The sequence below is a fragment of the Podarcis bocagei genome (assembly GCF_964188305.1).
Source record: "Podarcis bocagei genome assembly, chromosome: 3".
NCBI lineage: Eukaryota > Metazoa > Chordata > Lepidosauria > Squamata > Lacertidae > Podarcis > Podarcis bocagei.
In genome coordinates, this window is record NC_138127.1 from 71,916,403 (window position 1) to 71,940,743 (window position 24,341).

Here is a 24,341-nt window from a genome sequence, read left to right on the forward strand (position 1 = left end):
TCTTTAAACTGCACCTCGAGTTGTTTGCTCTGTGATATTGCTTTTCAGGGAGATTTAGACAACAAAATTGAGGGCATATGCTCGGCTCTGTCCAGGTTTTCAGTACAGATTTCTTTATTTCTGCAGGAGAAAGGGGGGAGTGCATAGAAAGAACGGCTGGTTCTAATAAGCGATGCTGTGTGTGCTGTAAGCATGCTATTTGGTGACAGCAGCCCAGGGATGGTGCCTGATGGTGCAAATTAACATTCTCTCTCTTAATCCCACACCTGCCAGCTTCTCATTCCCAAAGCCACCTACATTCCACAGGAAATATGGTCCTGAAATTCTCCTGATGGGAGGCTACCTTTGCAAAAAGAGTTATCTCCACATGCCTTCAATTCACCACTCCCATTAATAACATCAAGCAATGACTTCATCCCAGACCTGGAGAGTGAAAGTGCCAAATTGCTTTCATCCTGTCTCAGGTATTAAAAATTCTGCCCGGTTCAGCATTTGATCACCTGCAAAGAGCGCATTATTCACATATGCTATCAAGAAAGCTGCTACACTATGAACGCTAGGGAAAAATCCATCCTTAAAATACACACACACCAAACATACTGCTTTGCTACAGCTGTGACTGATCCATGTCCGATGTGAGTTGGTTCTGGGCCAGCCAGAAGGCAACATATTTGGAATCACATTGCCTTCTGGCTGACTCCCAAATAACTTGGATCATCCAAGGTCATAGAGAGTAACTGAGTGGCATCTTTCCAGAGCACAGAGATTAAATATCTCCTCTCATCATGGGCAAACTGGCCTTACACTGTATCTGACCAGACTCCAATAAACGCCTTTCAGACTCTGCCATTGACCCAACATTGGAATGCTGCTAAAATTATGCTCCCAGATGAGAGTCTAAGTTATCTGCTTGCTGCCTCATAATATACCAAAATATAAAAGGAAGTCTTATTTTTGAAACAGTCCTGAAATTAAAACATCCATGACTTGTGAATGTAAACAGAGCACATGGTTTGCAGTTTGTCATGTTCACTGTAGTGTGAAGATGGGCATGAGAAGGACCACAGAAACAGGGTTAACCCAACTTCTTATCTGGCTTGACAAAATAAAATCAATTCATATGTTCTCCCTATTTAAGTGAAGTAAAGCGAAACTTCACCTAGGTAGTCATGGTTTTCAAGGGTTTCTGTTTAGAATCTTATTATGGAACAAGAAGGCATCACAAGGCCATCAAGAGAAAAGAAAGTCAGAGTTGCACATCCAACTGCAAATAAGTCCACAGCAATCCTAGCCAACAATATTAATGATAAAAGCCACCTACTCACATCTAATACGTGCAAGTGTATATGTGAACCCGGTCTTTGGGTGGGTGTTTGATTTTCGTTGTTGTGTATACTGTGTATATACGGACAATGACAATAAATTTATCTATCTATCTATCTATCTATCTATCTATCTATCTATCTAATGCTTAAGTCAGTCATTTGTGACACACCAATGAACCCAAGGAGTAAAAAAAGAAATGGAGGTGGGAAGAGCCAGCAATTCTTTCTTGCCAAAAGAGTCCAAGCAAGGAGATTGGAAGTGGCAGACAGCTTCAGTTCCGGAAGAGTTAATTCAATCATTGGTGAAATGATGGAAAGCCCATCATTTCACCATACTGAGGTTTTTTCAAATACAGTGGTACCCCGCAAGACGAATGCCTCGCAAGACGAAAAACTCGCTAGACGAAAGGGTTTTGCGTTTTTTGAGTCGTTCCGCAAGACGAATTTCCCTATAGGCTTGCTTCGCAAAACGAAACGTCTTGCGAGTTCTTGCGAGTTTGTTTCCTTTTTCTTAAAGCCGCTAAGCCGTTAATAGCCGCTAAGCCGTTAATAGCCGCTAAGCCACTAATAGCCGCTAAGCCGCTAATAGCCGTGCTTCGCAAGACAAAAAAAACACAAGACGAAGAGACTCGCGGAACGGATTAATTTCGTCTTGCGAGGCACCACTGTATGTAGGTTCTTTCAAGTTGTAGTATCTCAATTGCACTCTTCATGCATGTGGATTTTGTTATTCCAAGGGAAAACAGAGAACAACTAGGTCCAACGAGAGATGCTCTTCCTAGAGGCATGCACTTTCACCTCTGAAGCAACTAGAACACTGATGCATAGAAGCAAAGAGCAATGAAATTCTACCGCTGTACTCACACTGTACATTGAGCTGCACCAGGGCTTCCCGGGGTCTAATGTTGAAGCCATTGTACCTGGCTGTCTGGCACTTGTAAGTCCCACTCAGTTCTCGGGTGACTTTCTCCAAATGCAGCTTCCCGTCGCTTGTCTCCACTGTCATGGCACCTGAGGGCATAGGAGCCTCCTTATCTACTCTGGACCAAAGGATGGGAGGCTTGGGCTTCCCCCGGACTTCGCACTGCAACTCTGCCCTAGAGCCTTCACGCACAGTGATGGTGGACTGACCTTTGGGCACCATGATGGATGGAGGCACTAATGGGAGAAGACGACAAGAAAGGACCATTCACATACTGTGCTGCACCTCGCTTGCTTAGCACAACAAAAATACTTAGGAGTTTGTTAAATGGGTGCATTGCAATAAGGTGGTGGTGATAAAAAATAAAATCCAAATCCTTTGTTAAGGGTTGCTGAAGTCTGAGCTCCCAGAGGAGTAGAGGTTAAATCCTTTAACCTGACTAAATTATCTAGTAAATGCACACAATTCCTTATTTTGCAAATATCTGGCTTTTGCCAGTCATAGGGAGGAGCTTTCCTTTTTCTGCTAGGTTTTACTCAGAATCCACCTTAGTTTGGAAATGTTCTTAAAAATCAGTACTTGCTGTACTTATATACTGCTTTCACAGAATCACAGCGTTTGAAGGAACCTTGGAGGTTCCAGATGTTGTTGGACATCAACTGCCATCAGCAGTAGCCAGCATGGCCAAAGGTCAGGGTTAGTGGGACAGGTAGTCCAGCAACTTTTGGGGGTGGGGTGGGGTGGTGGGGCTACAGATTTCTGACCCCTGCCATCAAGATGAAACTTGGGATTCATCTCTGCTGCCTGAGTCCTCTACCTCTGTAAAAGCCAAGTTTTGCCAAGCCCAGGGATGGAACACCTGAAGATCACAGAAAGAAATGTCTCCTCCTTCTCTAAAATTTCCCATCTCCAGCTGCCTCTGTTGTTTCCATATGCAGTACACTGATGCTTTCATGTGCCAGAGGGCTTGTATTATTCCTCCTTAGATGAAACTCAGAAGTCCTGAAGTCATTTTAACCTGCACTGCCCAGTGATGGCTCAGTGTGACCCACGTATATTAGGGCAAGGGAGAGTGTGATTATTTTAATAACACACAAAAGGAGTACATAGCTGCCTTAAGAGTATATTTAGGCTGGCTCCAGCCGCCAGTATCTCCAGCGGCAACTTTGCCAGGCAATAAGGAGGTGAATTTTCAATTTGCAGGTCTCCCGTGGGTTGAGGAATCTCATCAGATCCTCTTCTCTACGGTGCGAAGACAGAGCTGCACCCTTCCAGCTCAGCACCGCTGGCACACGCTCACCTGGCAGGAGACAATTTTCTCCAAGGGGAAAACGTGTAAATTACATTTGTGGAGTTTTTAATTAAAGCTGTCTCTCCAGAGTCTCCTACTGTGGATGGCCATCTTGCTAAGCTGTGGCCTCAGTTGTGGGATGAAGCCAGAGAGACAGGGAACACAGAACTGCTTCCCTCTTCCTAGCCCACCATTGTGGTCCACTGGCCATGAGAGGAAAGAGCTGCTGTTCAATGCAATCATTCAACATTTCTTAAAGATCACATAAAGGAGAATTTAAAACCACCTCTTCGTTTCCCTGTGTTAGAGAGTAGGAAAGGACTGCCAAGGATCCTGATATGGAAATTTTCTCTGGAGCATGCAGCTCTAATTTCCATAATGTGCAAATGATGGCCTTGGTAGTAAAGATGCTTCAAAATGCCCTGTACTCCAGCTGCCCAAATGCTTTGCCCCTCTCAGCTACAACATTGAGAGATATAACCCCGAGGAAGAATGTAATCAGATTCTCTCTTTTTAGGTCTCTCAGAGCCAATCTGCATAGCAAAATCTAGCCTAGTCTAAAAGTCTTCTCCTTGAAATGTTATTGTTCTATAAGCAGACTTAAAAAAACACAACTCAAAACACGGGGAAGCATCCAGACAGGTGGTACCTCACTTTTTATTTGAAGAAGTACAATCCCACAAGTGAGGCCACAATTTACCAAGATGATCTTATATGTACTGCACACATGCTTATTCCACAATGGTTTCACTCAGAAATATGAAGTGACTAGACCCACCTGCTACCTTTGGACACAGACTGGGTGGAAAGCCTTCTTTAAGGACCTTTTTAATCAAATTTGGAAAGGGGAGGAAGAACTTCACTGTGGTGCACTTATCTAGCTCCTCCAATGGAAGATATATTCATTTGTTTCTGTGTGCCTATGCATGTGCCATGCGATTAAAGCAAATGTGCCAGTTTGATTGATTAAACTTTGCACTCCTATTCTTGGGCTGCTTTTTCAAAATTTCCCACAAAGATTTTGCTGAGGTATATGAAGTTCTTTAACTTAATTCAACCTCCTCAATAGTCCAAGAAGAAGGCCCATGCGGAAGGCTCACCTGTTTCTGAAGAAATGTTCACCTCAACACTGAGGTCAGGAATGGGTGCTCCTTGAAAAGAAGCAACGCACAGGTACGTGCCATAGTCAGTGAAGCGTAGGTCAATTATCTCCAGGCTGCTAGTCACTGGAGGAAGTTCTGGATCATTCCTGATGACAACTAGCCGGTCTGAGATCTTGGCCAGCTTCCCATTTTTGTACCAGAAGTAGAAAACCTTCTCTTGGGGGACAGCATCCACATGGCATGAGAGCTTCAGGTCCTGCCCTAGCTGGATGGTCTCGCTCTCTTTGATCACGTCAGGCGTGATCTGGAATGTAACATTCCTCATGGCTGTAAGAGACACAAATGCCAAGCTGGTGAATAGTCACTTAATGCAACGGCACCATGTACCTTCTAAGGCAGGGGTGGGGAACTGGATCCAGCCCATGAACCAGACCATAATTCTCACATACCTGTGGGCCACCTGCCAAAGCTCAAAGGGTTCAATTTAAGTGCTTGGCAGCTGAGCCCCTGAGAAGTCTGGTTGCAGGCATGATTTACATTCAACCTGCACCTGAAAAAGGACATAGAGCAGGGAAAGGACATAGTGGGGTTTGCTGACTAGACTGTCCAACCTGATTCCCAATAGGGGACCTCCTTAGTGCAGCTGATTCTAGTGGGGCTCATTGTTAGTAAGCTTCACTTGGAAAGGAACAACTGGGAGCTCACTTTAAGCTGCAGATTGTTCATTACTCGCCATGTCCTTATTTATCCACACCTGACATCACATATGACACGAGGTGAGGGGGAAGTGGGCATGGTTTGGTGGGGGGAAACAGCTTTGTGGGCAAGTTGGAATATGTGCTAGGCCTAATTGCTTTTAATATTGAACATTAAATTGGTGAAGGGCAGACAATAAATTGAAATAGAATAATATATTTAATATTATTCTCTAGCCCATAGTGCTAGTATTATGTTTAGAAAGCTGAGGTAATTTTAATCTGATTTAGTATTTTAACTTTTGCAAGATTTTAAGTGTGGTTGTGAATTTTTCTTGATTTTCTTGTTTTATCTTTTCGTAACCATTTTGCGGTTTGTTTGTTTTTACAATCAAGCAGCATGTGCGTGTGTGTTTGCGTGCACTGGGCGTGCACTAGAGCCAGTGTTCAGCTAAGCCCGCTAAAACACGTACATCGCACCAAAAGGTTCACTGTCTTCTTGGCTGGATTCCCCACGTTGTTGATGGCCGTGCAGTTGTAATACCCTGAATCTTCTGCACGGATGCTCCAGATGGTGAGGTTTCCCCCTTGGATAAGGCTGTTGCGGGGCATAGGGCCAGGTGAGTGGGACCAGACGACCTGGGGCAAAGGGTCCCCACCAGTCAACAGACACTGAATGGTGACATTATCTCCCGGGTTCACCACCAAGGTCTCATTGACAGACAACTTCAGGGCTGGTGGAGCTGGAAGTGAGAGAGAGAGAGAGAGAGGCGAAGGTTAATTGTGCCGGTGTAGTTTGCTTTATTTACCAAAGGAGGACACTTGGGTTTTTTTCTCTTTCATTTATAGGGAAAATCTGGGCTAAAGATGACATGTCAGAAGGCAGTATTTCTCAAATATGTGATTCTAAGAATGCAGTTCCATCTTATCTGGATTAAATATGAAGGTATATCTCATCCCAAAAGATTCAATTATATTTATGCAATCAATTTCCAGAACAGGCAGATCACCCTCTTGTAACTGCAGGACAGCTTCCAGCTTCTCTTGTCTCTCCTTAGTAATGTAAGAGGCTGCTGCATCAGGTTAATTGTCCATCTGGGCCAGAATCCTGTTATCACCGGAGGCCTACAGGAATTCCACAAGCAGGACTTGAGCACAACAGCACTATTCCCACTTGTGATTTCCAACAACTGGCATTCAGAGGCATTCTTGGAAAGGGCTAGCTGCCGTTCATTGCCTTATCCTCCATGAATTTATCTAATCCTCTTTTAAATCCAGCCAGGTTAGTAGTCATCACTACATCTCAAGGCTACAACTTCAGGATGGGACCATGGTGCTTTCTAGGCACTAAGCAAAGTTTGGGGGCTTGGAAAGCCTGCTGAGCTGGAGAAGAATGTCCCCTGCCCACCTCCTAGAAACACTCCTTGCTGGTTAAATCTATCTGTGGGAAGCCCCAGAAATCTCACCCAGCACTATTCCTTAATACAGAATTCCACTGTAGAATTCACACCAATCCAGCAGTAGTTCAGTGTTAAATTACTGCTAGAATATCCAACAGTAATTCACTGCTGGCTTCTCGGGGATGTATACAGAGACAGTGCAAATGGTTTGTCGAGTAAAGTAGCAGTTCTTTTCTGATGGACAGACAAAGGCTGCACATGCTAAACCATGGCTGCCTCTGCTGTCATGCTTTTGCCCTCTCTGGGCGAAGGGAGGACATTAGAAGCATCCGATCACATTTTGTGGCAAAACGGTCTTTTCCAAATCCCCATATCTCATTTTATTTCTCAAAGCAGACTCCTGATGTCAAAAGATTTTTCCTTATGGATTTAATTCCCACAAGCTCAGGCCTTAACAACAAAAGAGCAAAACTCCTTTAGTTTGTTAATGCCACCCCTAGCAATTGGTGCTAACCCATTTCCTTGCCCTGTGTACATATCAAACACTCAACTCTAACCTCATTCACAAATCCTTGAGCCTTCTCCTTTATGCAAGGAGTCACATTATGAATGGGCAGCTCCTCTCCTTTAGAATGCTTAACCTCAACCCTTCTGATTAATTCCCCCCTCCCACATCCCCAGACACAGATCCAAAAGGCATTTCTCTATGTTTTTTCTGTCTAATCTCTCAAAGGCCCTTTAAAGCCCCTTTAAAGCTTGTCAGCACCGTCAGAGACTCCAAACAGAGCTCAGAAAGCACCAGTCAGAGGTACAAAGGCTGAGAGCATGTTTTAAGTAACAATCGTAATAATGCAAAATAAGGTGTTGTTACATATTCATAAAGCTTGATTTAACGACATCATTATTTCTGCCATCTCTTCTCCTTGGACCCTGTGTTAATGAGCTGTGCTGAGACTGCCTTGAATTTCTGAGTTACAGCTCACGCAAACAGAAAGTGAGAGGGTTGTTCTCTCAATAAAAGGGCAGCAACATATATATTTCAGAGCTGCTCTCTTTTTCCACATCCAGACTGATTGTTCTACCTCAGTGCTTCAGAAAGCAGTGCTCCCCATTTACTGGCCAAATATGCAGATTCACTCAAGTGAAGTGCCCCCAATTTCTTTCAACTCACTTAGTATTCAAGGCATTATATTAAAACTGGATGTACCTAGTAGTGAGACAAATGTTATCATTTGAGAACCACTCCAAGCTGAGCTCCAGTGGGGCCCTGATATATCTGGAGAGTGGTGTGAAATGTACATGCACTCACCACCACTGAGACTCCACTCCCAACAGCCAATTTTTGGGAGGAAAGGAGGGAGGGGAATTATGGCTTTCATTCAGTGGCAACCGAGAGGCGCTCCAGCAACAAGCACATGCAAATTCTTCCCTCTGTGTAAATTTGCAGAGATGCCTCTCATTTTGTTGCTCATAGGTGGGGGAGCAAAATGGGGTGGGGATTTGCTCACTCCTAGATGTACTCAAATCTAGGATGGGGATGTGTGTGAAGCTAGAAGCAGGAGAAGGCTCAAGTCCAAAACACAGAAGGCACTACCTTGTAAACGGTTCACTAATTATTTTGCTTTTAGGTAATTGCCATTGAAGCTGTTCTTTTTGCATTTTGTTTCACTCTGACCCTACTCTTGTACATTTTCCCACTACCAGGTGTATAAAAGCCTGCCAATTTACTATTACCATGTATCTGATGAAGTGGACTTTGGTCTACAAAAGGTTATGCCATATCGAATTTGTTCATCTTTGATGGGGCCATAAGAGTCTTAGTTTCCTCTGTTGAGGAGGCTCTTGATATTTATCAGGGAACTTCATACTCTCTTCTACTTACAAAGGTCCCTATTCCTTTCTACACAAGAAGAGGGCCCTAAAGCTTGAGTACGTAGAGGCTTGAGTGAGTATAATAATAATAATAATAATAATAATAATAATAATAATAATAATAATAATAATAATAATTATTTTATTATTTATACCCCGCCCATCTGGCTGGGCTTCCCCAGCCACTCTGGGTGGCTTCCCAAAAAATATTAAAATAATTAAATATTAAAAATATTAAAATAATCTTAGGTAGCAGCAGCATTTCTCAGGAAGATTTAGGGATTATTGTGGATAACAAACTCGACATGAAGCAACCATGTGGCCTTGCAGTTTGAAAGGCCAACATCACTTTATGTTGTATTAACACAATACGTATGTCAAAGAATAAATAAGTTATGGTGCCACTCTACACCATAGCTGAGGTGTTGTGCTTAATTCTTTTGTTTTCCAATCCTGTTAAAGTTTTTAGGTTTTAAAAGATGGTGTGAATCCATATGTCATTGGTCCATGCAATGACAAAGACGTCCTCAAATCAGCACCACAGAGATAGACCTGGATGACCCTAGGAGAGCTTCAAGGATGCTAAAGAGTCTAGAAAGAAAATTCTAAGAGAAGAAGCTGAATGAACAGGATCTGTTTTGCTTGTGGAAAGGAAGGTGGTTATAATGGGGCTTTGAACACATCTGTACCTCATTTGAAATTATGGATGGTTTTTGTTAGGTGTGGTACACAGCACCGTTTCTACGAACTCCTGTTCAGATATGACTTTTCTGAATAGTGATCAGAGGATAATGGACCACTTAGAAGAGGCTCACAGATTTATCTTTCAGCTGTGCATTGATTTTACATGTAAACGAAAATGCCCTTCATTTATCAATTTGTATGACACTGAACAACCAGTACCATCTGTATCTTTGTGTATGGCAGATGGACATTTGACGCAACCCTGGAATGTGAGAATATAACTGGTGAGTTACTAATATTTTCTAAAAGCCTTCATAAAGTATAGGGAGAACATCTACCCAAATTCATGACCAAATGATGGCATCTTAAACCGAGGATTTTCTCTTCTCGTTGGCCCCCAGCATCTTTTCATTTTGTATTTTTATGTTGTGAGTTTCCTTGCGATCTTTGGATGAAGGTTGGGATACAAATTGAACAAATAATTAAATAATAAATAACCTGTAATAATCACAAGTGTGGGATTTCTCCTGCATTTCGCTGAATTTATAGTTCTCTTATTTTCCTCACTGCAAATAAAATAATTCTTTCACACCTATGGGCTACAGATAGTCTTCATTTCTGAAAACCAACATGGATCAATCAGGATGCAGTTCATCCTATAGGAAAAGACGTAAGTTGTTGCCCTTGAAGAGCCTCCAAAGTAGCATTTTTCTCAACATAACGTGCCCTGCAATGGAGTGGGGGGGGGTGTCTCTGAAGCTCTGGTTTAGACAACAATTCAAAATTATACTTTTTATTTTATGTCGGTTTCTCAGCCTTAATAGCTAAAATCCTGCTGAGCAACAACATTTTATTTTATCTTTCTCGGTAATGTCAGAAAATGTGACCTGATGGTACCGGCGGTGCCTTGGGGCAGCTTGTTTATATGTATGACCGGGAGGGAAAGTGCCTGTAAAACTGCCACCTGCACCTTGTAAAAGTGCCAGCAGCACCTCTTCAGGCAAAAGAGCTCTGGCTAGACAGCGCAAAATCCGAAACCAGCTTTGGGGCCCACCTCCATTCACATCCTTCCCTTGCTAGCGGATGGAGGCTAACAATATGCAGTCATTGTTATGCAGCAGATGAATCTCATTTATTTGTAACCTGTGGCGATTCCTTTTGTTCTCGGCTCAGAAAACTTGCTGGCGAAGTCTGTCGTGGAAAGGGAGGGGGGCAACACAAGCAAGAGTCACTTTCAATTCCCTTTGAAGTCCAATTTGCTGCAGTCTAACTGCGGGAGAATTCACTAGCTGTGCTGCTTATCCTATCTGAAATCAAGGGGGACACACACAGCACCCTTAATTTCCTCCACCCGCAGCAATGGTACCTAAAATGCAGGGTTCTGGGCTGACAACAGTCCTGTAGCTGGCCCCTGACGCCTCATAATTGTAAAGCCATTAATAAAAGAATACAAGGGGGAAGGATGAAGGGGCAAACTTCTTTTAGAGCTCAGTCAACCCTTAAGACTCTCTTTCGTATTCCCAAGCAGGGCAATAACAGGTGATTTCCGCATCTCTCTCCCCCCCACCCCAGGTTATGGAGGCAACACTGATTCTAATGGTTTAGTGAGTGAAAGTACAGAACAAAAAGGTGGTGGTTTCTCTAGATAAATGTATGCTATGAAAAGGAGTCCTGTAGCCTTGAAGTTACAACGTCTGGCCAAGCTTAGCTTGACCCCTTTGAGGAAGAAACTTCCCAGGCGGCTCATTCCCCAGCGAAGTACTCTTACAGCTAGGAAGATCTTTCTAATGTTCAGCTATTAGAGTTGCCTAGGAAGTGCCAGGTTCACAGTTCAATCTCTTAGCCATTACTCTGCACTAGCTTTCCTGGCTTGCTTTCTAAGTCTCTCTCCTGCTTTTCCACTCCCCATCTACGAATCCTTTACTTTCTGTTAACACTCTTCTGGACAAAAAGACTTGGGAGGGAACATGATGCATTGGCGGGGGGTGTCTAACCGTTACTGGGCAGAGTAGTATCGTGACTACCATCTATGTCTTAAATAGGATGCCTTAAAAATATATACATGCTGGAATTAGGCTTTTCAACTCTCTGGCTAAATCATTGTCTCGTTAAAGTCATGCTCAATTTGTTATCTAGTATTGCTCCTAAAATCTTGCTAGCTGTCCTAAAGCCTTATGCTATTAATTTATTCCTCAAGGGTCACAGTTCACTGGTAGAACACATGTTTTGTATACATAAGATCATCCCACAGATAGGGATGGCCAAATATGTCCATTTTGGTTTCTTATATTTCTCTTCTTAATGTAAAGAGACCCAAGGTATTATTGGGCTCACGCTTGGATTGGCAGGCTATGACAAACAAGGGGGGGGACAAAGAAGAGGATGAAATTTGCGCGGGGGGGGGGGGCTGAGAGCAGAGAACAGAGGCTGCAGAAGGCAAGTACTCCCTTCTCCCAGAATCTGCAGCTCTGGATGGAGAGGTGGGAATCTTGCCTTCTTCCCTCCTGGGGAAGGGACAGCATCAATGGGGTCCAGGGCATCGGATGGGCACAGCCTGGTCATCCAGAACCACTACTAGTAATAGACCCATTATCCTTGATGCAGTGCACATGTGCACACTTGACATTTCCTCAAGGCACAGGAGTATCCCAAGGAAGCTTACCTCACCTTTGAAACTTGGCAGGTGAGTGTGTCAATCTATTTAAACAACTCGGTTGCTTCTATGCAGTTCTTAACTCCTTGCCCTGATTTTGGACTCCTTCAAAATGTGCTTCTTCTTCTTCTAGCCCAGCTAGTCATGCTGTTCCCATTTCCTAGTCCAAGTTTTGAGGCTGCTGTGACTCTTTGCCTGTTAAATCAGCCTCAGTAAAGTTCTCTTCCTTAATATCAAGTAAGAGCATCTGTCATCATGGTCTGAGTGACAACCATGACACTCAAAGTCAGTACTCCACACCACTTTGCAAATTGTTTTTGAAAAAGTCATCATGAAAAGTCACCAGCATTTTTGTGCGAATTTCTCTTAATGTACATGTTTGCATGTAATTTTCCCAATAACAAGTTTTTTCTAAGGCGATTTCCTGTAATATAATGCGCTTTTGTATGTTATTTTCACTATTATGTGAATTTAGAAGCACCCTTAATCCCAGTAGATGCATATATATTTTTTTACACATAACTTCACTGGAGAAGTAGACATTGCAAAATTCGGAGAAGTGGGAATTTCAAAAGATGACCATGTTTTGGTTTGTGTATTGTTTCGGAAAGCACGAATTACTGGTAGGTACGTTTGCCTTTCAATGTGAACTGAATTTATTTTTTCTCCCTGGCCCCTATTCACAGGTCATAGGCACCATTACAAAATTCATGAGGGCAAAGAGTCCGTGAGGACAAAAGGACCTTTCCTGAATGCAGTCATGAGAAATTGCAGTGGTGGTAGAAGTGGGGGAAGTAGATATTTAAAGACAATTTTTTATGGTGTTTTTACATATACTTCTTAAGAATAATAGCAATGTTCAAGTCAAACAGGATTCTCTCTGTTTCAAATCAAAGGCATGTGTGCCTTTGGAGTTGCACTGCCTATTCTCCATTCTCCAGTCAGACATCCTTGCAAAAGGGACTGAAGGCTCTAACATTAAGAAAGACCTCAATGACAGCGACAGAACCTTTAGTCATACACCAAACATACGGTATATAGAGCAGCAGCAGGATGGTTGGGCTTTAAAAGCAAAAGTGTTGGAGAAGTGGGAAGGAGATGTTGGCCCAAAGTATTATCTCCCTGCAAAGCTTATTTCCCTGCAATCCCCCAGCACTTTCCTCCCAAACAGATTCATTTCCCATATTGGAGTAGAGCTGAAGGAAAAGCAATATCGTGTATGATTTGATCTGTCCCACAGCCCCTTCTGGTGTAACATTTTGTCTCATAAACACACTTTAAAGAAGTCTTATAAGGGCAAACATGTGGAAATGTGAACTTAGAATCAGTTGTAGGAAGATTCCCCCAATTCACAGTAAAAAATGTAAGTTCCTGCTCAAATATCCCTCCTTCCCTCCTGCCAGCAAAGCCTCTGCTGCTGATCTTAATGGGTGGGACTCATATGCTGACACATTTCCTATTGACATTACCCATTGGAGGTCTCTTACTTACCTGTTGTGTTTGTAAGTTCAAAGGTGATTGACTTGTCAGGAATGCCACAAACATTTCTAACAGACACCTGACATGTGTAACTGGCATAGTCTTGGGGTCGCAGATTTTTCAGCTTCAGGACTTTGGTTTCTCCCTGGATTTGGAGGGAAACAGGAAGAGGGAGGGGAAGAGGGAGGGAGAGAGGGAGGGAAGATTGTCAGACTTTAATATGACCCAGACTGTTTCCATCAAAGAATGTTAGGATTGGTTTGTACATGCAAACAGTCCTGTCCAATTTCCTCTATGCCTAAGCGCAACACAGGAGATTATTTTTGAGGCTGAGGGGAGAATTACAGCACACAGAGTGGCAACATTTAACCCTTCCTTCCTTCTTCAGTTCTAAAAACAAACCTCCCAATTTCACCAATGGAAATCCCCCAAACCCTTTCCCCCCCACCGTAACTGCTGGGCCATAAACCTACAAAGTACAGGGCACAGTTTGTAGATGTGTGATGCCATAACATTGCTGCAACTTATGCAACTTTGATTCTGGTCAGGGCATGGCCAAGAGGGAAATCACATGGGAATCCTACGTACACTACATTGAGTGCCACAAAAGGAAGATGGGATGGCAATATTATGAGTCAATACATCTCCTGCAACTCTCTTTCCCAAAACAATTGATCTTATATGCAGAATATCATTGACAGATGTGTGTCCAGTCTTCCAGGGAAGGAGATTTCACTCTCCAGGCAGCTTATTCCGAATGCTCAGCTGCCCTGTAGTTTAAATATCAGCGCTTCTTGTCCTTTATTCACCAGCTAGGGCAAACAGCTGTTCCTCTCATTTTCCTGGAATGCCTTTGAATATTTGGAAATGGCCAGCATATTCTGCCTTTTGAACTTACACTCTAAAAGGTTTCCAAAATGTTTCATTCACATATTTGATAATCCATTACTTCAACAAACCTTGAATATGCAAATAGTAGGAGTGTGCATTAGCTCAGCGTACTTCACAAATTACTAGGTGAACAGGAGTTATTCTCCTGAGGTCTTCACATTGTATCAGGGATTCCCTTAATGCTCCGAATCATTCTGTGGATTCAGGGGCACCAAAAATGCTGCATTTAAAAACAACCCTATTTTTCTCCCCTGATTAAAGCAACTATTGCATTTTTTTTAAAGTGAAACCAAGCTGCCTAGGGAAACACCCTGAGTTCTCTCCAATCACAGTGATTTGGAAGAATGTTGAGGTGAATATTACAAACGGTTTTTTATGTAGATCTGTGTCTTCCCCTAGGCAGTCAGTTGAAACAATTCTCTCCCAGAGAGAATAGGTTGTGTCCCTCAAAATCCCCGGTGTGTGTGTGGCAAAAGCCAACTCCCTACCAATGACCCTTTGGGAAACAGGATCCTTGCTGGGGGGGGGATAACATTTCCCCCCCACCAGTCTTTACCAGGAAACTATTCTGATCTGGTGGGTAACCCCCCCCCCCACAAACCAGCAGTTTGAGGTGGGTCCACAGAACAAAAGCCCAGAACAAAAATGGAATCCTATATATGTGTGATCCGAAGTAAGTCTAACTGAGTGCTGTGGAACTTATTCCTAGAAAAGCGGATACAGAATTCTAGGATGATTCATTTAGGACATAACAGCTTTAAATAGGGCCTTTGACAGGGCTGGGGGGAACAGACTTTCCCTTTTGCTTTAAGCAGAAAACTGAACAAGGCTATCTTTTTCTTCATGTCACTTGACAGCTGAGGGACAATAAACTATATTGCTAAGGTCCACCTATATCATATGAAATGAATTTCATTAGTCTACAAAATGAGTTCCTTATTTCTTGCCCTTACTCTTCTGCACCACCAATAGAGTCCTTCTTAATAATCTGCACTTAGTGCTATCTTGTCAAAGTTTCCATTTTGATTTTTGGATCATTAAAAAAATGCCCCACTAGTTTATGATGATTCTTTCTTTCTTTCTTTCCTCCTGCAATGTATGGTTTTCCATAACTTATCAGTCCTCTTGACCTCCTGTTTCCATTTAGAAGATCTTTCCAAAGGACTTTCCAGAGGCTGCCATGCCAAGTTAGGCATGCAGCATTGGATATGTCAACAGTTTGGTCAAGCAGCATACTAATTGGGAGCTCTCAGCAACGTTGCACTGCTTGTGTTAGGTTCCCACTTGCCTTTTTGCTTCAAGAAATTCTGTTTTAGAGAATGTCTTTCATGAGACCGATCACATATAAAGCCACTTTGGATAGCTCAGTTGGTAAGAGTATGAGACTCTTGATCTCAGGGTCATTGGATTGAGCCCCACACTAGGCAAAAGATACCTGCATTGCAGAAGGTTGGACTAGATGTCCTATGATTCTACTACAAATTCACTAGAGCTTATACAGCTCAGAACATGATGTTCACATAACAGTATGCAATGGAATGTGTAATACATGAACTGGATGAGTAAAATAAATACCTAGGAGACCAATACCCCTGTGAAAAACACCTCCCTGGAGAATGGTTGCTAAGCGGCATGAACAATGGCATTTACAGCCTGCCTGTCAACAAGTGATTTATGCAGGGTTCGTATGCGTCCGATTTATTGATCAGTAAACGTTGAGTAAATGTGTAGAACCAGGGACTGTAAAGCCTAAACTATTAAGTCTACAATTCACTTTACTCCACTTGTTAATGTAACCAACTGTCTAAGCTTCATTTTAAAGACCCGTATGCAGTCACGAAGCTGAGATGGCAGAAGGCATACAGATGAGTGTGACATTGTGCACACAAACTTTTCTGTCTCATCTTAGCCATACAATAGTATAAACTTAACACAGTGTTTGTATTTCCTAGTTACCTGATCCTATGAAACTGCTGGTTCAGATATGCTCCTGTCATAGGTCATCAAACTTGGCTAGTCAATGGAATGTGATAGTTGCTATGCTATCATACAGTTATTTATAGTGGTTATGTGAAATAAGGTTTCTAGGACAGGAACTAACCAGAAGATCATCCAGACTTCCTCTTGTTGCAAATAGAATCAATGAATCCATCCTTCTATTCTATGAACTGTTTTGAGCAAGGTAGAATGTACTATAATTTCTGGAAGCAGAAAGGACTAAGCAGAATTTATTTTTGTAAAAGGTGGTTGAAGCAACAGATTTACCGTATTTTTCGCCCTATAGGACGCACTTTTTCCCCTCCAAAAATGAAGGGGAAATGTGTGTGCGTCCTATGGGGCGAATGCAGGCTTTCCCGGGCTTCTTGCAGCTCCGCGCCACCCTCCCGATCCCGGCGCGAAGCTGCGCGGGGCTCCGGAGGGCGGCGCGGAGCTGCCTGCGCTCCAGGGCTTCTTGCAGCTCCGCGCCACCCTCCCGATCCCGGCGCGAAGCTGCGCGGGGCTCCGGAGGGTGGCGCGGAGCGTCCCTGCGCTCCAGGGCTTCTTGCAGCTCTGCGCCACCCTCCCGATCCCGGCGCGAAGCTGCGCGGGGCTCCGGAGGGCAGCGCGGAGCTGCCTGCGCTCCAGGGCTTCTTGCAGCTCCGCGCCACCCTCCCGATCCCGGCGCGAAGCTGCGCGGGGCTCTGGAGGGTGGCGCGGAGCTGCCTGCGCTCCAGGGCTTCTTGCAGCTCCGCGCCACCCTCCCGATCCCGGCGCGAAGCTGCGCGGGGCTCCGGAGGGCGGCGCGGAGCTGCCTGCGCTCCAGGGCTTCTTGCAGCTCCGCGCCACCCTCCCGATCCCGGCGCGAAGCTGCGCAGGGCTCTGGAGGGTGGCGGGGAGCTGCCTGTGCTCCAGGGCTTCTTGCAGCTCCGCGCCACCCTCCCGATCCCGGCGCGAAGCTGCGCAGGGCTCTGGAGTGTGGCGCGGAACTGCCTGCGCTCCAGGGCTTCTTGCAGCTCCGCGCCACCCTCCCGATCCCGGCGCGAAGCTGCGCGGGGCTCCGGAGGGTGGCGTGGAGCTGCAAGAAGCCCTGGAGCACAGGCACCTCCGTGCCACCCTCCCGATCCCGGCGCGAAGCTGCGCGGGGCTCCGGAGGGTGGCGCGGAGCGTGCCTGCGCTCCAGGGCTTCTTGCAGCTCCGCGCCACCCTCTCGATCCCGGCGCGAAGCTGCGCGGGGCTCCGGAGGGTGGCGCGGAGCTGCAAGAAGCCCTGGAGCACAGGCACCTCTGTGCCACCCTCCCGATCCCGGCGCGAAGCTGCGCGGGGCTCCGGAGGGTGGCGCGGAGCTGCCTGTGCTCCAGGGCTTCTTACAGCTCCGCGCCACCTTCCCGATCCTGGCGCGAAGCTGCGCGGAGCTCCGGAGGGTGGCGTGGAGCTGCCTGCGCTCCAGGGCTTCCTGCAGCTCCGTGCCACCCCCCGGATCCCGGCGCGAGGTCCTGCGGGGTCGCAAGGCTTGCAGGCAGCAGCCTGCAGCCCATAAGCTCGGGGGATAGCAGGGAGGCGCAGCGCCGCCACCCCGCTATTCCCTGACCTGATCTGAAGGCTGGGGGGGAGCAAGCTTGCTTCTCCCCCCGCCAGCCCCACAAGCTCGGGGGACAGCGGGGCAAGCCGCTGCCCCACGGAGGCTAGAGATGCTGTCCCTGAAGGCAGAAGAGGGAGATGGAGCGCTCTGTCTCTCTCTTCTAGCTTGGGGATGGCTGCGCAAACCTGGGGGGGGGAAATAAATTTTTTTCCCTTGATTTCCCCCCCAAAAAACTTGGTGCGTCCTATGGGCCGGTGCGTCCTATAGGGCGAAAAATACGGTAATTGTGTACGGTATCCAGATGCCCATTTGTGAGTCGTTGTAAAGAGAAATATGTCCAAACAAGATAACTGTAATTAATAATATGCAAAAAGGTTTGTAGGAATGATCCTATACATTCTTGGGGTGTAGCTACAAGAGAAAATACCTGTAAATTGTTGTACTTACTGTATTTTGCACCTTTGAGATTACAAACAAAATGAATACATTATCAAATGCATCAGTGCTCTTTTTCTAGAAAAAGAGGCGCCAGAAATCACCATGAACACCTTCCTTGTTCTCTTATAATGGCAATGGCACCCACCAGAACTGAGCCAGAACTGAGTTCCAGCAAGTTCCAGTTGCAAAAGCCCTGGGTATCATGTTGGGCAAGATGGCCACATCTGCTCCATACATTTACATCACAATTATACCACTTTAACAGTCATGATTTCCCCTAAAGAGTCCTGAAAAAAATGTAGTTTTTAAGAGTGGTGAGAGTTTTAGGATACTCCTATTCCCCTCACCAAGCTATAAGTCCCAGAGTTCCTTAGGAAAAGGAATTGACTGTTCAAATATTCTGGGAACTGTAGCTCTGTGAGGGGAATGGGGGTCTCCTAACAACCCTCAACAGCCTTAACAAACTACATTTTCCCGAACTCTTTGGCAGAATCATGACTTATAAAGTGGTAGAATAATGGTTCAAATGCATGGTGAGGATGGGGTTGTCAACACTTTGCAGGCTTTTGACGTATTTGGTGGTTGTGCAAATATATTAAAAAATTGGTCAGTTATAACTATTTAGAATATAAGTGGGTATAAGGTAACTATGAGCCAATGATTCTTCAGTTGGCAAAACTGGAAGTTTCGGTATGAAGTTTTAAAGGAGAAAAATATTGCCAACATCAATTTTAATGGATAAAATATGGAAGAAAAAATTATAATTACCACCTGTAAAAGAATGTGAAAGTAATACCTGGCATAGAACAGTGACGTTAAAGAGTTCCTGTTTTAAAATATTTTGGGAAGGATGGATTATGCAAAAATGAGTCACCGGAACAGTGGGATAAGTTTTGTTCAATATTGGAAGTGCAAAAAATAACTATTATGGTATAAGCAAGCAGGTGTTAGAGGCTATATGATAAAGCAGAGAGATGAGTTGTTATGAGCCTATTATATTGATTTGTTGGAAGCCACCCAGAGTGGCTGGGGCAACTCAGTCAGTTGGGTGGGGTATTATTATTATTATTATTATTATTATTATTATTATTATAGATGAGAGACTGTTGATTGATTCATGTTATAAATGGATTAATCTCTGGTTTAGTTTGTGGTTTTCCTGATGGTTGTTTTTTGTTCTAACAGCTCCAGGCTGGCACAGCAAAAAGCCCTCTTCTGAGAATGGCTGAGGATCTGGGAGTTCCAGTGCTAGACCTGCTCCACCCCTACCCTGCCCTTTTAACACCCTACTATAGGGGCTTGGGCTGACTAATGCTGGCAGGAATCCCACCACTGGTAACTTCACAACTGCCTGAGCTTCCAGTGGCCACAGCAGTGGAAGACCCAACACCATCACTGGCAGAGGGAAACCTCTGTCCAATCCTTACTCTCTCCAGGAACACAGATTGGGGGCTACAGTTGCTCCCTTATATGCAGTTATAACTGTTACGTTCGATTTGGCTATGTAAGCTACACCATGGCATGGGAATATGGATTTTATATATGTATGCACAGTGCTTTTTTGTTGACAGTACAGAGAACCGTCAGCTCTTTTTAAAATTTTGTGTTGGTATCCATGGCACTTTTACAAAGATATGACTAAAGGTACCTCAGGGTGAAAGAAGGAAAGAAAGAAAGAATTGTGTACGTATGTGTGCATATCTATATCCATACTAATACTTCTTTTTTGTCTATTTGGATGAAAATAGCAATTTAAAAACAAACACACTCTCTCTCCAGCAGCCATGTTACCAAGTCTTCCAAGTCCACAATATGCCTTACGAAGAAACAGATGAAGGGCAGGGACGTGTTTACAGAGCAAGCAAGCCAGCCAAGTTTCAAGTAACAGCCAGAAGATAGCATAGGGGAGAACAACTCCCGGGTGTCCCATTTTGAGCATCAGTATAATCCATGCTCAGAGCCACCTAAAAAAACACACCTTTAAAACTTTTTTTAGACCAGTGCAAGTGGAATCACCAAGAAATGAGTGTACGAAAAGAATAACAGCACATCACTGTCCTTCTAGTTTGTGGTTCCTTTACTAAAATGGCCCACCTCCCCCAGAAGTTTTTTGTTTCTTGTTTAATCCAACAACAGAATCATTGCCAAGAGTTTGATGATCCAAACAGAGGAGCTTCACATCATTTATTATTATTATTTATTGAATTGATATACCGCTCTATACCTGGAGGTCTTCACATGACGAGCTAGTCAGTCTCTGAGCACATTTAAGAACAACCAGCCCTGATATGAAGGTCCCACACTCAACGCACACACACAAGAAATGATATTATATTTTAATGACTTGTTTTCTTACCAAACACTGCCACGGTCTCTTATTCAGAACACCAGTACTCACCCACAGCATATTTTTTATCTACCAGAATAGATCAACAGAGTTGTCTGCATAGGGTATCTTCAGATTTCATAGGGCAAATGTGAGAATGGATGTGTGTTTTGCACATCTATTTTCCTTGCTTCCTGTGTAGCAACTGCAAAGAACTTGTGCGTGTCCCCTAAGATTCACATCTGAGGCACACATATCTCACTGCAAGGTCTGGTGTAAGCCTTCCCTGTCTGGATACTGTGCTGGAAGTATATTTTTAAAAAATCATAGGCATGAATCCATTGTGCATCCATTCTTCCTGACATCCAAAGGCATGCAAGTCTCTCTTTCATCTAGCTGCCTGCTTCCTCTGCATGCAAGGAAGGATAGTTTTAATAAGCCATGTACTGGGCTATATTAACTGAGAAGCTGCCTGGGGCACACCAGAAAAATCAAACTCAGCCAGAATCCACACAAGAGTCCAGCCTGAGGTTGGCAGATAGATGTGTGGGATGAAGCTTTCCCAAAAGAACTGCCCTTTCCTTTCTCCCTTCTAGGTTATTTTCCTTGTGCTTCTTACGTCGTTTCCCCGGCAGAAGCTCTGAAATTAACTATAGTAGTGCATACAAAGGAAAGGCTGGAGGCACCATTTCCCAGACTGCTTTCGGCAGCACAGCCACAACTCCCTAAAACTATCCAGGAATTCAGAGGAAGAGAGAACCACTAATAAATGATTTAAGGAAAGAAAGCACACAGGAAATCTCGAGAGTTTTGATCCTTTCTTTGTTGAGCACGGAAGAAACACCACATTCACCCTGCAAACTCTTCTCAAATTGTACTTCCTCACCAGATGTTTCAGCATTTTCAAGCAACGACAAACATTTTTAAAAAACAAAAGAGGCAGTGCATTCACGAAGCACAGGCAACCTAGGAAAAAGCAGCTTGCTGCTTTATGGTGCTATAGGTCTGATCACTTTCAAACCTAGTGCTTTTTCAGTCCTCAGCAAGAATTGCCCTTCTTCATGGAGCTCTTAACTTTCCTGGTGGAAATAGGAACTTCTTATCATCATCATCATCACAATCATTTACACAGAGATAGGTTTCTATCTCCTTCTGAGCTTCTTATCATCCAGCGGGGCAGGGATGTTTTCCCCAGGATGTACCACAATGTCTGTGTCACTCTTGTTTGAGAGAAAAGGTGAAGATGTCAACTGCAAGGGGGAGGCCAGGCCCAAAGGACAGCAGAAGCAGTATACTTTCTTCTGGTATCTCCAAACTTGACCAAAAGTCACCAGAAGAAGGGAAGCAGCACTTTACAAGCAACAGAAGCCCCACACGTTTCTCTCATGAAAGGTGGCAGCACCTTCTAAGCACAGAAACACATCTTGGATTTGAGTATTGTATGTGCCAGGATTATTATGCTGTAGACTGACTCTCAGTGTTCCCCAAAATTTCCAGTTTCTTGGGAAAATTGTAAACAAGTCCTTGGGGGGGAGGGAGATGAGGGGAACACTACTCCCCCCCCCCAGTCTTCATATTTATAGTCACTATCTCTGGTACACTTTCCTGTCTCTACTACACTTTCACCACCCTTCAGATGAAAGAAGAGAACATGGCAAGACCTTTTTCTCTCTGTGGTGTCAACAGTTGTCCGCTGAGGAGCTAGAAGTGGGAGAGAGGCCTGGGAGTATAATAAAACCTCTCCTCCTCTCAGGCTCTAGGCTGGCAGCCCAAAGCAAATAATAATAATAATAATAATAATAATAATAATAATAATAATAATAATAATAATAATAATAATAATAATAATAATTTATTATTTATACCCCGCCCATCTGGCTGAGTTTCCCCAGCCACTCTGGGCGGCTCCTAATCAGTGTTAAAAACAGTACAGCATTACATATTAAAAACTTCCCTGAACAGGGCTGCCTTAAGATGTCTTCTGAATGTCAGGTAGTTGTTTATCTCTTTGACATCTGATGGGAGGGCGTTCCACAGGGCGGGCGCCACTACCAAGAAGGGCCTCTGTCTGGTTCCCTGTAGCAAACAGAAGTCTCAACAAGAACACAAAGTGTTGTTGTTTTTAACAGGTAGCATCCCTCTCACCTGTGTATATAACGGCTCATAGATATCCACTCCGTTATCCTGGCTGTGGGAAAGGGTCTCGGAGCCCCGCCTCCAGATGAAGCGAGCAGGTGGGTTGGAGTTGACTGTGCAGCGAAGGAAGACTGTTTTCTCCTGATAGAAACTGCCGCGTACGTCACTGATGGTCTGGTGAACAGTGAGGATGGGCTCGTCCAAATCTGCAAGGAAGGGAAGGAGCCCACAGCAGCTATTAGCGCAGCTTAGGCCAGGATGCACCAAGGTTTGCTGGTCAGACAGAACTCCAAGAAGGAAAGGCAGGACAAAGGAAAGGCCTGTAGAGCCCCACCACAATTCACTCCAATAACAACAACAGCTGGTAGGCTTCCAGGTGCTCCTACAGAAGATTGTCCTGATAGGTACCTGAAGGCATGTACACCAGTGACTCATCACTCAATGCTACTGCACTGGGGACGGACGGACAAGGAATAAGATTAACCATTTATGTGGCAAATATATAGGCTTCCCATCATCATAACAGATCCCAGGGCAGGTTACAATACAAAAAAATTACCACTTAGAGCTTTTATTGCAACCAAGCGGTATATAAATAACAATCCACCTAATACTAGAGACAATCCAGTTTACCAGTGGTAAGGAGAAGCACAGGTGACCTGGTAAGAATGGACTAGCCTCCCTCATCACAGGATACCTGGGGTTCTCAAATTAGCGCCCTCCCTAAGGAGGCTTAGGTATCTGCTTTACAACTATGTAGCACCTAAAAATGCCGATTTCAGGAATGGGATAAACTTAAAGAGTGGGCGGGAAGAAGGAGGGAGAGACAGAGAAAGAGAAGAATAAACTGCTGAGATGGAGGGTCATTTTACAGGCAGAAAAGAGGAACGTGATACAATATTGATCATGTAAAATATGAGAAGCAAAACATAAGGAAGCACACAAATTGCCTGCCTTCTGCTCCTCTTTCTTGTTCCCCGTTAAATAGTTTTTTGCCCCACTCATTAAACTTACGGGCCAATTTTTAAATTTAGGATTTGGAAGATTCACATATAGACACAGAACATTTTGCAATGAATGGCATTTTTATTTTTCTGCGCTTAACCTGCCTTCCCTGGAAAAATAAACTTAAGGCAACAACACTTCATTTCTTCCTTAACTGTATCTTCCCATCCCTGCCTGTCCAGTGTCTTCTCTAAAGGGGACAAAGACCACTCCCCGCAGCTCCATGTGGCCAGGTTTGCTCACATTTTCTCTCTCTCCTGCCATTCCACCAGCACCTCTCTAATCCCCCCCCTTCCTCTGATAGTGCCTCCCATTCAGATTAGGGCTCCTCCTTCTGTTCTCTAGATTGTCTCCTTTTTTCCATCTGCGCATGGCAGATTGATCATTAATTAATACAAGACAACCTGGCTCCAGTAAGCTGGAAGGGGGTGGGTGGGACATGCCACACAAACCCCTTAAATAAATTTTGCATTATGCTTCCTCACTGTTAACAAACCATATGGCAAAAGAAACCTGCAGATGTAATATTTTTAACTATGTTCTGATATTTTAAGCACCATAC

General features: G+C 44.3%; 1 protein-coding gene across 5 annotated transcripts in view; it reads right to left on the minus strand.

Annotated features, from left to right (window-relative positions):
* Nucleotides 1–24,341, minus strand: part of MDGA1 (MAM domain containing glycosylphosphatidylinositol anchor 1) — a 253,690-nt gene that overhangs the window by 135,532 nt on the left and 93,817 nt on the right. For all 5 annotated transcript variants that reach the window (XR_014005922.1, XR_014005923.1, XM_081186380.1 and 2 more), the window contains exons 4-8: nucleotides 22,784–22,980; nucleotides 13,437–13,569; nucleotides 5,810–6,079; nucleotides 4,639–4,968; nucleotides 2,190–2,483 (exon numbers count right to left, since the gene is read on the minus strand). Coding sequence is in view for 3 of the 5 variants with exons in the window: in XM_081186380.1 (XP_081042506.1) it covers nucleotides 2,190–2,483; nucleotides 4,639–4,968; nucleotides 5,810–6,079; nucleotides 13,437–13,569; nucleotides 22,784–22,980 (1,224 nt within the window). In the remaining 2 variants the exon portion in view is untranslated. The remainder of the gene's footprint in view (nucleotides 1–2,189; nucleotides 2,484–4,638; nucleotides 4,969–5,809; nucleotides 6,080–13,436; nucleotides 13,570–22,783; nucleotides 22,981–24,341) is intronic.